The sequence below is a fragment of the Mycteria americana genome, chromosome 3 (genome assembly GCF_035582795.1).
Source record: "Mycteria americana isolate JAX WOST 10 ecotype Jacksonville Zoo and Gardens chromosome 3, USCA_MyAme_1.0, whole genome shotgun sequence".
Lineage (NCBI taxonomy): Eukaryota > Metazoa > Chordata > Aves > Ciconiiformes > Ciconiidae > Mycteria > Mycteria americana.
The window spans coordinates 93,063,385-93,081,963 of NC_134367.1; the positions used below are offsets into that span (position 1 = coordinate 93,063,385).

The 18,579-nt window shown below is 38.3% G+C and overlaps 1 protein-coding gene and 1 long non-coding RNA gene across 2 annotated transcripts in view; one reads left to right on the forward strand and one right to left on the reverse strand.

Moving 5' to 3' along the window:
* Nucleotides 1–639: 639 nt before the first annotated feature.
* LOC142407777 (uncharacterized) lies at nt 640–4,090 on the reverse strand. Its single transcript, XR_012775044.1, has 3 exons — nt 3,784–4,090; nt 1,772–1,851; nt 640–739 (listed from the first exon to the last, which is right to left on the reverse strand). It is a non-coding gene; the product is annotated as an uncharacterized LOC142407777 (long non-coding RNA).
* A 554-nt stretch (nt 4,091–4,644) lies between these two features.
* Nucleotides 4,645–18,579, forward strand: part of TTC27 (tetratricopeptide repeat domain 27) — a 133,558-nt gene continuing 119,623 nt past the window's right edge. The window contains exons 1-3 of the mRNA XM_075496118.1: nt 4,645–4,954; nt 7,951–8,128; nt 13,796–13,925. Of these exons, the coding sequence (XP_075352233.1) occupies nt 4,660–4,954; nt 7,951–8,128; nt 13,796–13,925 (603 nt within the window). The 5' untranslated portion in view covers nt 4,645–4,659. The remainder of the gene's footprint in view (nt 4,955–7,950; nt 8,129–13,795; nt 13,926–18,579) is intronic.

The following is an 18,579-nucleotide window of genomic DNA, read 5'->3' on the forward strand; positions in this document are numbered from 1 at the left end:
CCTCCAGACCAACAAAGAGAATCCAATGAATAAAAGCCCTTTAATATTAAAAAAAAAAAAATAAATCTCATTTTAAATCCTTCTCTCTCTTTCTGAAGCTAGCAAAGAAAGACAGGCAATGTTGCTGTATAAAAAACTAAGACATCATGAGATAATGATTCTGTGTGAGCTCATTTGAGAAGGCATTAAACCCTTTGCAAACTCAGGCATGATATGACATGCTTATTTAATGAATTCTGCTAATTAACCAGGCAAGAATTAGTTTATAAAAGTCCAGATGAGGTATGTTCTGATGTGACAGGAGAAAAAAGAAGGAACAGAGAAACATTTGCTAAATTAACAGCAAATATATATTCATGGACATCAGGAAAGACAATAGTAAATGAATGGCTAAATTTAAGAAAAACTAACCTATTAAGAGTGGGAAGACTGCACCTCAGATCTTACAATTTTGTTTTACAGACAGAGTATATATTTACTCGAGACCTACTTCATCTTTGCCTAGTTATTTACTGATCTTGGGTACCATACAAAAAGAGATACAGTAATATTAGTATATAATATTTTCTAAATGATCAGTGAAGATTAATGTCAGCACTTTTACGAGAGTCACCACAATACCAGAGAAGAGCTGTCCAGGGCTATTTGCAACTGGCCATGTTCTTTGTTGTACATTCTCAAAGACTGGTTTGAATCCCTCTTTCTTTTCTTGTTGTGCAGTGGCCTACGCTGCCTCTCCCTGTTATTGCTTTATAAAGTCATTAGTAAGAGAAGAATTTCCTAACCTCTGTTTTTTAGTGCATTAGAAGTGCGGCTTCTCTACCTCCACCTCACTGACTGAGCAGAGATTGTGTTATTCAGGGCCTGGGGGAAGCAAGAGCATAAGCTGGCTAACTGGTCAGACCTGAGAGAACCTATGGATACAATGCTAGTTGGTGAATGTAGTGAAGCAACTATAATATATGTCAAGTATCACATCAGTCTCTGTGATTGAGATATACTACTAGTAGCTTGTAACAGCTGTATAATAATTGTCACTCTTTTGCCTTTGTCACCTCAAGACTGTAAGTCTACATTTATTTTTAAATTGCAAATGTAACTGGAAAAGCTGTAGGTATGCTGGAAGCTTTCTGAGGGACCACCTTTCTCCTTACAGTGAGGGCCTGTGCATTAACTCAGCAAAACTGAAGAATATAGTTTGAATATTTAGCTGATGTCTTTTGGGGGCCACTAAGCTTCGAACAAGCTTGAAGTGCGTTTCTCGTGCTGTAACTCAAGAGGATGTAACCTTAAATATGATGATTCACAAAGAATAACTGGTTACTGGGATATAGCTTGACTGAACTAACAGAGCCAAAGTAAGAAAAGCTGACAGAATTCCCCAATACAAGCCTTGCAGCTCCCTTCCTCAAATATTATGTTCCAGAGATAATATGTTCCTAGGTGATCTCTCTAACCAGATACATCAAATATTCTCTTCAGAATTGCAAAAGTTTGGTTACACAATCTTGCAAGTTTTCATCCTGCTATACCAAAGAGTGGGTTTTCTCCTCAATTCCTCCTCTTTCCCCACTCCTCAAATAGCAAATCAACTGTTGTTCAAAAATGGCATACAACACAATTGCTTCTTTCTTCAGCAGTACCAGAGATCTGGCACACAAAATTGAGGATGAATTTAAAATTCATGTAACAGCAGCTTTTACAAACAGGAGCTCATTGTTAAAAATGTCATAATAAATGTCTATGCTAGTAATAATTACTTTAAACTTACCGAATCTTTTTTTACAGGTAGCGGTTTTTTGGTAGTCCACAATGAGATCATCTGTTTCAAAAGGCTTTAGGAAAAAAACCCTGCAACAGAAGATAAATACTGCATCAAAACAGCAGCACAGATATCTTGCAAGGGGACATTAAACATTCTAGTTCAGATACCACAGTAGCACAACACTTCATATGGATAATTTTCTGACACTCTTGGAAGACAGTTACAGATGAAGGTTATTCTCTGAACACTCTTGTATCAGAAGGTTTGATTATCTAATTCCTGCTTAGAAATAATAAGCAGCACTACGTTAAAATCTTCAATCCGCACTACACAGTATTGCAAGAGGCTTGCTTCCTTTTGAGCAGAAGCAGATTGCAGAAGCAATCCTTAAACACAAACAAAACCTGTTGACTATTCTTTGAGAAATATATGCATATTCTTCAAATCATTTAGGGAAGCAAGCTTAAGCAGCAGACTTCAGTAAGTCTGTGGCAAATGGCAACTGATAAACAATCAAAACCATCTTTTACATCAGCAGTAACACTCAGTCCACTGTCAGTCTGCAGTGCACTAATTCCTGCTGGTGGTACTCCTGCCCACGTACCCGCTATAGTTTCTAGATGCCTCCAGGACTGAATTGTAAGGGTAAAAACCCCACATATTGGGGGAACTGGCAGATGTGAGAAAGACAGCAAAATATTCCTCATTTTTATTAAGTAATTATAGTTATCAACTATTTATTCCCAGAAAATTTTACTTTACCAGTTTTCCCTGAAAATAAAAATCAGAAAATCTCACAACAGGAATTTTGATTTTAATGTTATTGACAGATCATGCAAATTTATTTTTCATTTGCTTACTAAATTCTTAGTTGTATTTTGACAGATATTCTGAATTCTGTGGAAAAAAAAAAGGAGTGGTGGTGGTGAAAAGGAGTGTTATTTTACATTTTAGTTAGACCTCACTTAAGAATTTATCCATTTAATTTTGGAAAATCTATGTACATTTAATGCAGATCTATTACTTAGAAGGTAAAGAAATTCGTTACTGTGTAAGTTACATTTAAACACAAAGAATTAGCCTAACTCCTGACTATTATATTTTTCATACATAATCACAATTCTATTGCTACACACACAAAGAGTAAGCAAGTAAAATAGTTTTGATTTCAGGCATTCTACTTTTTAACAGTGAATTTAATAAAATAAACTTCATAGATTTCATTATTTTTCTAACACAGTACGTGGAAGCTGAACTATTTACTATGTTTTAAGAATTTCTGTAACACACTACTTCCAGGATGAACATTGATTTTTGGTTCACAGTTCCTGGAACTGACAGCGAGTTGATGACTATCTATTAACTATAGAAATTTCTATCAGTTTTCTTGTCAAAACTGATACAAATAGAATGGATTGTTTCAGGTCAGAAAATAAGTTGAAAAGCAACATTTTTATTTAACTGCATTTTGGTCTTATAACTTTTATTAAAATTAAATTTGAAATTAACAGCCTGTATATTAAGGCCCAAACAGGCAATAACCCATTACAGTCATCTAAATAAAAAGCTGCATTAAGTCTTCCTCAAATTTTAATGATTTTGTTAGATATGGAAGCATGATGAAAAGACTTTTAATTTTTGAAGACTAGCAAACTAAGATTGACAAATACTCTATTTCATGATACTGCACCTAATATCAAAATGAATTACACTGCAGTCATCTTCAGAACATTCATCTTTCCATATCAGGAATTTGCCCCCTGCTGTGAAGGCCTTCTGGTTTCTGACTTGATTACCTTCAAGTTTCATTAACAGCTCTGAGAGAACATTTTTATTGTTTCAACTGTTTCATTCCAGTTTGAATGAGCAGAAGGGCATGGCTTTTTTTCTCCTCTTCTGATGTACATGCACACGATGACAGTCAAGAGCTCAGAAACCATGGGACAGAATTATGTTCCTATAGGCATCCGGACAGGTGCTGAAATAAATACAGGAACAGACCAAAGCACGCTCCTCACCTCCTCTTAAATCTTACTAAGCCAATTCAACCACGTCTGTGTCCAAACCACCTTTAGGCATGCAGGTACCTAGACCTATTCAAAAGAAATCCTGCCTGGTTACTAATCGTATTTAATGTTTTCTCTCTTATCTACTTTAAATCTGAAACACTGTCATTTTTCTCACCTATGCAGCTGAAAGATTGGTTTTACACATTCTAACTTCCCGATCCTGTGCAAACGTCGCCTGAGAGAAAACACGACGCACACACCACCCAGTCAGAGAACCGAGCTCGTACGGACAGACACAAGGAAAGCCTCTGCAAACTAGCTGGCCGAGGTGCTCCGGCCGCCACACCCACGGTAACACGGAGCCCGCCCCCGCTACGAGGCCCTGCCCCAATGGCGGCCCGGCCCGGCCAGGTCCACCTCCCCCCGAGGGCTGGGCGCCTCAGCCGGCACCTGCCGCTCCCCCCGGGGACCTCACAGAGGCTTCTCCGCACGGAAGCGCATAGGCAGACGCCATACACCTATGTACACGTACGCGTGCCTATGTCTACCCGCGCTCGCCTCACAAGCTACTGCTTCGGGGCCAGCGCCAACTCCCGCGGGGGACGAAAACACCCCGGCTCTGCCCGCCCCGCCTCCCGCCCCGCCGCTGCCGGCAACGACCCCGCGAGGGCGCGGCACCTGGCGGGGGCGGGGCGCAGAGCTCCCACACGCACACCCCGCCCCATCCCCCGCCCCGCGCACGTGGGGCTCGTGCCGAGGCACGCGGCTGCCGGCTGCGCCCGGGGCGCGCTCCCTCACCCCCCTTCCAGCCCCCCGCCCCCGCAGCGCGCACGCGCCTCCTCCCGCCTCCCCCGCTCTGACAGGAGCGCGCGCGGGGCGGGGGGGATGGGCAGTCGGGCTGCTGCTGCGCCTGCGCGGCACCGCCTCCTCCCGGCGTGCTCGGCGACAGTGTCATGGCGGCTCCCTGCGGCCGGTTCCTGCACATGGGTTGAAGGGACGCCGGCAGCGCCTGTCAGCGCACGGGTTGTGAGCCGCGAGAGAGAAAGCGAGGGAGGCGGCAGTGGTGGGGAGCGGGGTGGGGGCGGCGGGACCATGCTGGCCCTGGAGCGCTCCCTGCTGAGAGGCTTCCTCAGCGTGGCGGAGTCCCTGGAGTGGAAGCAGGGCGAAGTCGTGGCGGCAGGTGAGGGGAGGTCCCGGGGGGGGGGGAGGAGGTGCCCAGCCGTTGTTGTAGGTATCCGGAGCCACCAACGTCTCCGCCGGCCCTAGACCGAGCCGGGGCCGCGGCTGGCGTCTCCCTCAACCCGTGCCCGCTCCGGGGGCGGCCGTGTTCCCCCCTCCCGCTCTTTCTGCCCCTTGCCGGGCTCCGGGGGGCTCCTGCCGGCGCTGCGGGGCGGGGGAGGCCCGTTGGGCTCGTCAGCCTGGAGGAGCGCGAGCGGCACTGCCGGCAGGGCTGAGGCCAGAGGTGCGGCTGCTGCGCCGGGGCTCTCCCCAGAGTTTCTCGGCCGCTACCTGCCGGTCCGACGGGGCTTCAGGTGGAGAGGCTGCGGCTGCAGCAGTCCCTGCCCTGCGGCCGGCAGACGCCCCACCGCCCGCTTCATGTCGGCACTCTGGAGACTTTTAATCACGGTGCTTCCTTCGACTGCCTCATGACCCACGAGTGAAAGACTACCTGCCTGTTTGAACTTGGCAGTGATATGAAACTCGCTCTTGTAGGAAAACATGAGAAGAAAAAGTCTGGCATGAGCTACCTGTTTTATATTTTGTTAGTTATTTAGTCACAGTTGCTTGAGGGAACAATGGAAAGTAGTCTCTTGAGGGGACTTGATTAGGTTGTTACTGACCCAGCTTTCCTGCAGGGGAACGCAGCAGCTTTTAAAATGTAACATTTGTCATGAAAAGGCACTTCCATGTTTCAGACAGCCTAGAAGTACAGTTGTTTTTGAGTCACATGCCATGCTGTTTAAAACATTTAGGGGTTGTAGTATATTGAAAGACTCATTTATCCTTACCCAAGCACTTACTGAATTTTAGAAAAGAACTGTACAGAGCTACTCAGCTCTATTTCTTTATGTTACTTCTTATTTAACCTTAATCATTGTACTGTCCAGGAATGTTAGGTGATGTGACTGACATCTGTCAGATCTGTCTTAGCTTTTCACTGAGAGTTGTATATGCTGTTTGTAGTGTGTTTTGTTGGTTTGGGTTTTTTTGTTTGGTGGTTTTTGGGTTTTTGGGGTTTTTTTTTTTAGTTTTGGTTTGGTTTTTTTTAGTGTGCTGTTGTAAGATGTGGGGAAGACTGTTGTTGAAGAAAGGTATTTTGCAGTAGAGAGAGGAATGGTGGGGTTTGTGATGATTCTTAGTTGTCACTTACGTGGGCACTTCCTGTTGACGATCCTGAAACTAAATTTAAAGACTGTGACCTTGAATTTGTGTTGTGTCTTATGAGAAGCTAAACACAGAATCAAAAGCAGATTTTATGTGCTTACAGTTATGTTACAGTCTTACTGGAAAGAGAAAACCTCAATATTCTTCATAAGTGTTCTCACAGCCAATAGTTATTCTACAAACTACAGCATTGCGTGTCTGGGCAACTGTAGTCCGATATAAAGAAGTTGTCATTTGGTGAAAGAAAGTCTTCCCAAAGCATAGACTGGAGAACATTCCTCATTACATCTGTTCTCTGTGAGAGTATGATGTCAGCAGGGCTGCAGAACCATTATGATTCTTTTGCATATGCCCTTCCAGCTACAGCTTAAAGTGTTTTTTAAATCATCTAGCACAAATGATCTGTTACATCATTTGGTTGATCATTGTTGTAAAGAACAGAAGTAAATTGTGGTCAACAGCCTGGTCCAGAGATATTAGAATGAATGTATCTCTATTAGCCATTCCTACCAAGTCATCCATTGCTGCTGTTGAATGGTTCTGTACTTGGTCTTCCCATATGTCTGAGACTTAGAATACTTCTTTAGCTGGATGAACTTGTGGTTGGTATTTGGTTCACTTCCTTGCACAGCTGCTGCTTGTGTGGATCTATACCTGTGCTAGCATTAAATTGACTAGTTTGGGTACTAATATTAGTGTAGCTATGGTAGCACTGAGTGCACAGGAGCTGCTATCCCGACTGGAATCACAGATTAATATTAAGGCACCTATCCTATGCAGACATATGCATTTCCTTGGGTGCACCATTACCAGCATCTGCATCAGCTAGTTTAAAACCAGTTAGTACGTCTACATGAGTTGTAGCCACAGCTGCAGTGTAGACAGATACTGATTTTGCTCAAGAATAGAAGGTTTTAACATGGTGAAGTTGTTCTAACAGCTGCTGGATTGACTGCACTGTAGCATATCTGAAGAAAACAGGGAAGATACTTTCTGTGAACAAAGTTGTAGCCTGGGTCAAGAATTTGGTGGGTTTGAAGCTTCTTAGGAATTAAATGTTTAGCACTTCATGACTTCTCTTTGTCTTGAAGGGCTTCAGTGGAGAAACATTAATGGATCCAAATCCACCTGAGTAGTTACTCCTAAGAATCTGACTCCATATGCAGACTTCTCATTGAGATAGTAAACTTGTCATGGGAAAATAACTTTTATGAAGATAAAGTCATATTGCCCATTCTTTGTGAATATTCTAGGCATTTAAAGGAAGGACTGAGTAGTTTCTGCAGTTTTACATGAGAATTTATTCACTGAACTCTTGCAAGTATTGAACTATTTTTATTTGTCTTGTTTCCCCTAAAAGGGTTCTCTAATCTGTGAAATTATTGTCTTATCTATAGGATTTTAGTGTAACACACTAATGTAAAATGTTTTGGAGGAAGAAAACTCTCTTGTGATAATTTAATTTGTCTTCAATAACTGTAGTGTACATATCTGAAAGGCCATTGATGTGTTTCCCCTGAAATTTCAGTGCAAGTTTGTGTTTTACATTCATCTGGCAGTTTGTATTTCACTGTAACATTAATACAAGTTCTGTAAAATTTATTTTTAAGAAAGCGATGTCTGCTGCTGCTGTTCTTTAGTTCCAATGCAACTGCACTTTTGCTGCAATGTAAACGAAGATTCATTCCTTGAAAGGGGAGTGGTATATGTTTTGGTTTGAATAGCTCTTTTAAGATGAAGTTGTTTCAATGTTGACACTGATTTCTTTTTTTCTTTCTTTTTTTTTCCCAGAAAGTGGATCATTATTGCAGTTGATTTTTGATGGGAAATATGAGGCAATATTTTCAAATTCAGCCATCCAGAATGTTTTCAGTGCATCTGCTGTGACAGAGGAGAACATTGACAGTTACTTGGAGAAACAGATCCTAGCATACCTGGACTGTTCTGCAGAGGTTGATAACATGGAAAGGTGGAAATTATTATTTATTATATGGAAGATTAATAGAGGCCATGTTTGATTTTTACAAAGGGCATTTTTTAATTTTATAATATGTGACATAGGGCCTCCAAAATTCTTGTTCTGACAGAAAAACAGAAAACAGATTTCTCAGCTTGTTCCCCCCACTTCCCTGGGGCATCTATTCATTATCATTGTTTCTTTCACTGGATAGGATTGTGACATGAGGGTTTGTTGAAAACACTAGCTTTATTTACAGTGATTACCTCTGAAGCTGCTGGTATAAAGAAGCCAACAAATGTAAATTCATGTTGCCATGTATCATCAAACAGTTTTCTCTCTGAAATGTTGCATTACATTTATGTGACTACTTGAAGTGCCATGTACCGTGTAATGTTAACTGTCCAAGCAATGCCTGTATTTCTAAGTCTGATTTATAGTAAGGTTCTACTCTTCTTACTGTAAAATAAGTAAGGGATTACTCATGGATGCTATTTATTGATTAATTGTTTTCTTCACAAGACTTTCTCTGATAGAGTCTCTCTAATTGTACTGCGTATGCTAATTCTTGCTGTTAATGAGTCTGACTTTAGTGTTTACAGTTTGCTATGTAAATAATGAACAGACTGAAATTTATCACACTAGGGATAGTAGAAGCAGAAAACTATATATATGTGTGTATGTGTATATATATTTGTTTACTTTAAAAGGTGAGGGCAGACAAAAGTTTTGCTGAAATAAGAGCAAAAGATAAGAGAAGATAAAGGTAAAAAGAAAGTAAGAGGAAGGTAATGTATTGCCAATAAGTGTGGCTGAGTACAAATACCTGTGTTTTGGTATGACAGACATGAAAACGAGTTTTTGCTAAAATACCAGAGAGAAACAAATAGTTGGCACCTCTAAAATACTGAGCTGAGATTTGTTAGTGATCATAGTGTGTCAAAGGCTTACCTTCTAGTGTGGTACACAATATGATGCGCTCCTGTTTTCTGAGTTGGAATGTTCAGAGGTTGTTCCCATGTGTTTTAGTCTCTGGGTGTTTTTTTCTTTTATTTTTCTTTCTTGCTTTGTGCTGTTGCTGTTAAATATTAGCTGGAGTTTAGATGGTAACATAGTCTAGAGAAATTTTTCAATGTTGCTGGATTCTGTCATTTTGCAATAGTTTATTCTGAATAATGCAGCAAGGAAAGAAAGATAGGTCAGGACTTCAACAGACCCAATCCTGGTCTTAATCATTGCTTGAAATATGTGTTGCTCCTTGAAATATGTATTGCTGCCTTTATGAACCATTCAGCTTCTTAAAGATAATCATAATCTATATCATGCACTCAGTAATACTTTATACATATCCTGTCATGGCGATGTCCTCTTCTCCTGCTCCTGCTGTGAGCTTTTATTGGCCTGTATGCCATTTGCAGGACTCTGCTGCTGCTGTCCTACTGCAGACAGCAAAGCAGTTTGCTCCTCAGGTGCTCATACTCCAGCTCTTTGGTTTTTGATGTTTTTCTTGTTCCCCCTGCAACTCTAGGGCAGCATTAGAAGCCCTCTTGCCGGAAGATACGGAGGCAGATCTAAAATATTTAGCCTTTCAGAAGTGGACAGAGGGTTTTCTGTCCAAAATTACAGCCTGGAGTTTTATTCAAAATGAAAGTGTGTAGTCTTCAAAATGTATCAGTGTCTGACAGAAACATTTTTTGTTTGTAGCAGTCAAGTGAATTTGTCAAGCTCTGTTAGTATTAATATAAGAAGCTTTGAATATTAGTGCTGAAGGAAGTAAGTTGTGACTTTCTCTTGATAAAAAAACCTTCTACTGAAAGACAGATCATTTCCTATTTTAGGTAGGCACTGCTTATAGCACTTAAATCTATACCATGTTTGTTTGTCTCCGATGACTTTCTAAGTTAAAATGTGTTACATAGTTATTTTTCCTACCTGCAGGCCCTATGCCCTGTGACTGCCTTATGAAGGAATTAATGCAACTTTTGCACTCTGACCTTCAATTGCCTATGGTGAAAATGTTTTTGTCTATTTTTTTTTAATGGTGAAAATGTCATTTTCTTTTTTTGTTGAATGATTCAAAGGAAGTGCAGCAAACCTTTAAGTTCTAGCTCAGAAAACTCAGAAAGACACTGGTTTTCTTGTGACTTTTGGTAGATGGGCTTAGTTCAAATATATGCTTTTTTCCTGAACTGAAAGTTGTAACTCTGGAGATTAAAAAACTCAATGGGAGTTGAATTCAATCGGAAACAGAAAGTTGGATAATGTTAATCTTATTCTTTTAACACAATGTAAACACAGTACAAAGTACGGTTTTATAATAGTGTTAAAAGAACTCTTAAGGAGTTTTTCTTCTGAAGCTAAAACTGAGCAGCTTGAGGGCAAAGCAGCTCAAAATTTGGATCTAGATTATAATTTCTTTGGACATAGCCTGTAACTTTTTCCACTTTCAAATCTATGGTTCTGTATTTAACAGTATTTTAAAGTTTGCTGCAACTTTTTCTATCATTTTAACTGCTTCCCTCCTTCCCCTGACATTTTTTCACTATGGCCCTTGTAACCTTTATGGCTTAAAAATGAAGTCTCAAAGCATTCCTTACAATAAACTTACTGAATAGGAGATATTTTTTTTTACTTTTTTTCCTGCTATTGCTATTCACTTTGATAGTTAACAGTTATCTTCTACAGAAAACATAGCTTCATAGCTGTGTTTTAAATCAGCAAATTGTAGGGGATGAAGCAATAGTATATGTTAACCGTGTAGAGGGGGAATGCCTCTTTATTTTTTTTCCTGAGGTCCATGTGAAGGAGGTGCATTCATTGCCTTACATGCAGTTTGATTCTAAAGACTGGAAGGAAATGGTGTGCAGGACACAACAAAAAGAATATTTTTGGAGAGCTTGTTTCAAAAGCACCTGAAGGTCTGTTGTTATGTGTGACTCCAAAACCTAAAGGAACAATGAGCACTAACACTTGTTTTTATTGACCATGTGTTTACTACTTTTACCTTATTTAACATATAAATGAATACCAAACTTTCCAAGACAAATCCATACAATAAGGCTTGTTATGATTTCCCAACTTGAACACTGAATGGTATTTCTGGTATTTCTCTTGGGACATCTGATGATTGGTTAACTGGTGGAAGAAATTCTTGCTGTTTCTGCAGCTTGCTTTGATGCATATGAATTGAAAAAAATAACTATTCAGTGTCTAATTTTGCTTTGACTTCTCTTCTGTAATTTCTGGCTTCACTAAAAAGAAGAGAAACACTCCCAAAACCTGTAACCTAATCACATCTTAAGCATAGCCTGGCTATTGATTATTTTCTCACTCTTATATTTTGTTTGTAAATTCTAGCATTATATGCAAATCCATTATTTTTTCAAATACAAATGCTCTATTATTCTCTATTTTGAATTTGAGCAAGATTAAGTATAGCAGTATGAATATTACAGTGGAGTGTATATAAGCATCTGATTTTACATCATGGATGACAACCCTACTGGTCTTAGTGTAAACAGTCTTTAAAAAAGAAAAGGCAGCAAAACCCCCATTCACATAGAGAAAGGAAGAACAAGATGGATGGTTACAGACATATGTCTAAGGAAATATAAGAAATAAATCAAACTATGTAGGTCACCATAGTAAGTGGGACACTTGCAGCTGTTGCTTTTCAGGCAGCCTTTGGGAGGTGGGCATTTGCAGGTCTGTATTGTAAGTGTGAAGGGCAGTCAGGGAAGTAGAATAGAATTTTTTCTTGGGGGGAAAAAAATAGGGGATAGGCAAGGGAGGCTAGCATTTGCAGGGATTAGAGCTTGGAATTGACTTTCTGATACAGAATGAGTGATAAGGAGACTGGAAGTTGGTCATGGATCTGAAAAAGGGGAAAAAATCAATTGGTGATGACAAATTAGCCTGTGGAAAGACAGTATCCCAGCCAAAGTAATGGAATTGGTTATCAGTTGTTTGAGGCCTTCTGTGTGGATATAACTGTGTCAAGACTTCAGGCAAGTTTGCCTGCCAGATAGATAGATGTCAGTAATGTTAAAATAAATAAAAAATTAGTAGTAGAAATAATAGTGTAAATGATAAAATAATGAAAATGAGTCTTCGAAAGACTGAAGTGCATCTGTCAAATCACAGTGCAGAGATGGCTGATTATTCTGTATGTTATCATCTTTCAGAAGCTTTGAAGCATAATTTATCATTGGAGAATAATTAGAAAATGTATGTCTGTGATTGTTTTGTATGTAATGGTAATAATTTAGTGTACAGTAATCGTTAGTGCTTTGTGTTCTTGAGTTATTTGGAAGTTTAATGGTAATCTTAGATATGTATTCAAATAATATTTGCTGGTAGGTAGTTACTGGCTGAATAATGACAGCTAGTAAATGTTATCGTCTTGTTCGACAAGAACTCTTTATACCAGTCCTTGTTCTCTAACTCTCCTGAAGGCTCTGTTATTTTTTTTTTTTAATCAAGCATTCCCCACCCCTGCTTTCTCATTGTTCTACATCTTTTGTCACATTCTTGCCCACCAGCCACTTGTTTGTGTGTGGCTTTTCTATTTGGTTTTTTAGGGGTTGTATAACACTTTATCCTTTTGTTTCCATTTGGAGGACTCTTGCATCTTTAAGTCCTTGTTTTATAGCAAAAAAAAAAAAAAAACCCTAAGTTTTTCCAATTCAGATATGCTCCTTAACATACCAATTTTTATATCAAACCAGCACAATTAAAATGTTGATTTTTTTTTTTTGTAGGCAGGAGGCATATTATATATGTGACAGGGCCCTTGTTGGCACATGACTGATTATAACACAATAAGGTTCTGAGTCATTAAGGAATCATAAAACAAACAAGAAGTTTGTGTAAATCTCCTAAAAGTCTACACCTGTTAAATTGTCCATTAAATTCTGAGGTATTGTGCGTTGCCTTCTGCCGACCACATAGATTATGTTACTGTAGGTGCATAAAGAAATAATATCATCATGATGTTAGATGAGCTTAGTCTTGTAAATAAGGAAAATTTTACCATACTTAGTTTCAGGAATGAAACAAAGTTTCATAATTCTATCTTTAAATAAAATATTATGATTTAAATTAAAAAACATGATTGAATGAGATAATATTTGCTGCCAAAGTATCTGAACCAACTTGGAGGTGATAGTTTTGTACTTTTTTGATGCTTATTTAGTTATTTTCACTCCCTCTGATAATAAAACAAACAGCTATGTCAAAGCAAAAATAAATATGCTGGTTTGGAACATATGCTAATGCGATGTCTTTTCTCTGAAAATACTGGGGATTAGATTTATCATAAGAAAATATAACAACTGTGCAATAGGCAAACATGGGATAATCTGTATCCTATGCTAATCTGCTTCTGATCTCTGATGGTGATACAGCCTTAAATTTTGAAACATATGAACTAACTGTGCTTCCAAAATGTTTGTCGTTAATTACAACCATTATAAACAAATGTATTTCCAAGCCTTTTAGTTCCCCATATGCATTCTTGAATACTACATTAATTGTATTTTCCTAACAAGAGAGCGATTGGATTTTTTTTTTTTTTTTAAGGCTGAGGGTTTTGTATTAGTACAAGAATTAATCAGATCTTGTAGCCTTAATTAAAAATATATAGTATGTTGCTAATTGCTTTTCTTATCTATATTACAGGCAGAGGCTGGTGTTTCTACTTGGTGTGGGCAGTTTGCAGCTCTTTGTTCAAAGCAATTGGACTGGGCCTCCTGTTCAGTTAAAGCTTCAGGACTTTTTGCCACCTGCATTGCTACAGAAATTCTGTGAGGTATACGTGGATTTTAATAAGCTGTCCTTTTATTGTCACTGCTTTTCACAAATATCTGTAACACACAGATGTGTCAGAGAAGGCACATCTGTGAGGCACAGTACTAGAATTAATTGCCTTGATCGTTGATCCTACTGGCTGCTACTGCAAGCATCTTCAGCTATATCAGTTTTATAAGCGAGTGTCCTAAAAGTAGTTACTCTGTTTCTCTACTTAAGAGATTTCCTGCTGGAGATGTTGGTTTTGGATGGGGAAGATATGTTTATTATATGGGATCATTGACTCGAAGGGCATTTGCAGTCAATAAACCTTTTATTTATTTTGGGATGTGTTCTTAGCTGGATCAAAGAAAGATATGTATAAATGGCTTAGAAGTTTTCCCTCCTTAGGGTAAGGTAGAAGCTGCATATCTTGCAAATAACAGAGTACCTGGCAGATACTAAGAGAACAGCAGATGTGGATGCTCAGTATCCTGTTAGGCTCATGGATGATGCCAAGTGAATTGTAGTAGTATTAGTATAAAAATGCTAACTCAAATAGAGCTTTTGGAAGAGGAGGGGAATGTAGGAGATGAAACTGAGGACTGTCAGTTTTATTTACTTTGGCATCTTTTTATGTAAATAACCCATCAACACCATAACTTCTTTTTAGAGAGATGCATGTATTGTTTCTCATGGCAGTACTGCACTCCATCTTGTGACTCTTCTGCACCTTGGGTTCAGCACAGCTTCTTGAGCATTAATTTTTCTCTTGGAATTAGAGCTATGGTAAAATACTGAGTACAGCAGCATGTCAGGGAAGAACATATCACTAGTCTCTGCTAATGCTAAATCTACACCTGAGTTTGAATTATTTACAATTTCACTGTGAATAAGATATGGACCATGAGCAATGTAAATGCTGTGAACTGTGCAATGAGGGGAGGTTTGAGTATATGAAAAGTTTCCCGTAAAACCATTGGATCTGTGTTGCATCATTGTGGCATGTTTTTGCAAGAATTCCATAATTCATAAAGTCCTGCCCTAGGTTTGTTTGCAAGGTTGTATTTCAAAATAACTAATTCAGATACAGTATCTCTCCCCTTTTTTTAAATAGATGTTTATCAGTTTGGTTTATCTTTTAGAGCTGACATGGTGTATGTATTTTTTGCTTGATTTTTGATACTAGAAATTCAAATCTTATCTTCTGATGACTAAATAAATAACAGCAGAAACCAAGTGTACTAAACATTCTAGGGTGTGAAATGAGTTAGCAGAAGTTTTGAAGTATGCTATTTCTGAGGGGAAAAGTTTAATTTGCCTTTATATATAACCAAAAAAATAATACATACTTTAATTTCTTCCATTCTCCTTATAATTTGTTTATAATCTTTAAGATTATAGTATTAAAATATTCTTACAATCTGTGGGTTCTGTTTACTGAAGAACTCTAATATTCTATGTTAGTGTATATGCACAGGCTGCAGTGTAGCACAGAGGCTGCAGCCCAAGATGATAGTCATAGAATTGCTGTCATTGACAGAGTTCACAGACCTGTAAAACACAATGTTCATAATTTCTATTAACCATCCCATTTATTGTCTATCTTAATGGAAGAGTGAGATACTAATTGCCTGTTGAATAAGGGAATACATGTCTCCTGTTTAGTTTCTGTTATGTTTTTGCTGTGGCTGTGAATGTAATGCACTGAAAGATGTTTGCTTACACAGAGATGGTATTCCAGAAACTAAATTGGCAAGAGATTATAAAGGAAAACAGACTTGAGCATACTTGATTTCTAATGAGTACTGCTGCAGAAAAGACAACAGACTTTGATATTGCTGCAAGGTTTAGCTATTTATGCATTCAGGCAGAAGAAGTTTACCTTTTTTCATATTACTGCTATCTATATTATCTTTTTCTGAAACGTTAGTGGGGTTTTTTTCCAAGAGCACTAAACATTTATGTGCTAAAATATAATATCCAGTTCTCTTCTTTATTAAATGTCTTAATTAAAAAGCTTTTGTATGTTTTGAATTATCTTTATGTACTTTTTCTTTCCAAGGGTTCTTAGTATATAAACACTCTGTAAAAATGAACATATTGATAAACTGACATTTTTATGCTTCCATTAATCCAGCTTTCCTCTCTTGCATACACAGATATTCAGAAAAAGTGGGTTAAAAATATAGCTCTAATTTTCTCCATCTGTTGTAATCTTCCATAGTCTGTCATCAAGACTGATACAATCCTGTTTTAAATAGACCTTCCATTTTTCAGGTTTTCAGACTAAAATGATCTTTCCCATGTCAAGGTTAAAAAATTATGTCTTCATGTTTCTTTTAGCCTGCTCTAAGTAATATCACTAACTTTCAGCCTTACAATGTCTTATTTATTTCAGGAATATTTTCAAAACTGTTATTCTTATTTTCAGAACACTTTATTGGTTTAGTATTAACTTTATGCTTGCAGGCTATATAACTGCTGCCATTTCTATCCTTTGAAAGTTTCACCTCTGGGTCAGTGGTGTAGTTTCATTTCTGCTCCCAGATAACTTCTGAATGCATCATTAATTTATTATGAGTGCATTAAGACTGCATGAGACTATAATTAATTTCAGTGAAGAACAAATAAAATAGCCTCTTTCAGATGAGTTGCTGGTAGGGGCCTCTTGGATGTCTTCCATGAACAATATTCATGAGTATGGGTACATTATTTCCCATCCCCCAAATTGATTCCAGCCTTCTCTGTAAATTACAGTTACATTCATGTACTCTATTAAGATTTCTTTTTATGTTCTGTAGAACTGGCTTGTGCTTTTCTCTTTTGAGTCCGCACATAAAAGTATTTCAGTAATTCCTAAACAGAAAACCAGCTAGAGTTTTAGTTATTAGGTGTCTTTCCGTTTTCTAAAATAGCTTCAAGACTTTACCACACCAATTAAATAGCCTGACTGATACTACCTTGAGTTTTTTAATAAGTGAATTGTGTTAAAGGAAGATTGAAAAAGTACTGGATTTCAGTTAAAATGGATTAGCAGTTCTGGCTTTGAACTTGATGGGATTAGACTAAAACATCTTTAATGAGCTAAGTGCTTATAATAAGTGGGATATGATAATAGGCTCCTTGTGTCTTAAAGAACTGTCACTGTCTGTCTGCATGTAAGGGAATAAAAGGTACAGAACTGTTGAAGTTGAAGCGTGTTTATCCTGCCTTAAGACTTTCTGAGTATTAGCCCATACAACTGAGTTTAGTATTTTCAGTAGATGAACTGGACAAAACTGTGTAGTAGGACTAATTAAGACCACTGATACTGTAAGAATGTTGTGAGGACAAGCAGCTTTAATTGTTTGTTGTCTGAATTTAATATTCATAAGTAGGATATATTTGGTAACAGTGAGAAGCTCCATCTGGACGAAGATCCCAATGTGTTAATTGATAATACATGTAAATAACTGATAGGAGTCCTCCAAATACATATTATCAACAGCTCCTGCTGGCCTCTTTGTAATTTCCAGGTTGATTCCAAATAATGAGGTTTGGAATGCGTTTGAATAATTCTTTTTCCTTATACTTGTATTACTGCTTCTTTTATGCATTGTTTGATCCTTTTGCTGGAAGAGACTGAAATATTACCACATTTCTATTGATACCGATAGCCATGGTCATAATTCAGATGAAAAACTAAGTACTTATGAGTATTACTCTTATTTAACTTAATATGTTAAGAGCATTCATAACTCGGTACTCTTACGTAATGTGTAGCACTCTCAGGGAAGACTTGCTTATGGTAGCTCACCTTTATTATCTTCAGTCTGCAACTCTGCTCTGTGTGGGTTACCTGTTGCTGGCTTGGATCATGAAACTGGAGACAGCCTCCACTGTAATCTTAGCTCCTGTGCAGAAAGTTGAAGAGAGAAGCAGTTACAAACAAAACCCATTTTTCCATCCCCTAAAATGTAAAGAGTGAATTCTGTTCCAAAGGACCACATCTTTGGCTGGTAACCTCAGTACATCCTCCATTATTCTGGAAGATAGATCACCTTAGCTTTGCCAAACGGCAAATTGTTGTGCAATAGTCTTTGTAGTGTTTAAAATCTGAGAAGACCAGTATATAAGGCTTAGTAGCCACATACAGATTCCTTATTTGATAGTTTGTTTGTTTTTCCCCCCTCCTCTCCATTTTTTAGTTAATTCTTCCCAAGCCTTTAGTCTGGCTTTTTCTACCTCTGTATTTGTCTGCACTTACCTTTTTAAGATTTAGGGGCAAGATCCCCAAGACTGAGAAAGAGCTGATGAAACATTAGGAAGGCCAGTTCAGAGCAGTCCCTTATACAAAAGTAAAAGTGTACCAAATGCTCACTTTGCCTCTAATCATTATCATTAGCAAGAAAAGAACATGAAGCCTCTAACTAAAAATCTCATACACTCTGTTCTCAGAGCTATTGAATGTGAATGGCAGAATTTAATCATTACTCAGATGGTAACAGTTGTGCTGGGAAATGCTTTGGAAATACTGTGAAATAGCCAAGAGTACTGTCCAGCTTGCAGTTGATTTAGGGTTTCAGTAGTAGTAGTTACTTAACAGCAGCCGTTAAGTTAATGTTTGGAAGTTGAATACGTAACCAGCTGTGTTTCAGAGATTAAAAAAAATATGTATTTAGAGTGAAATGAGC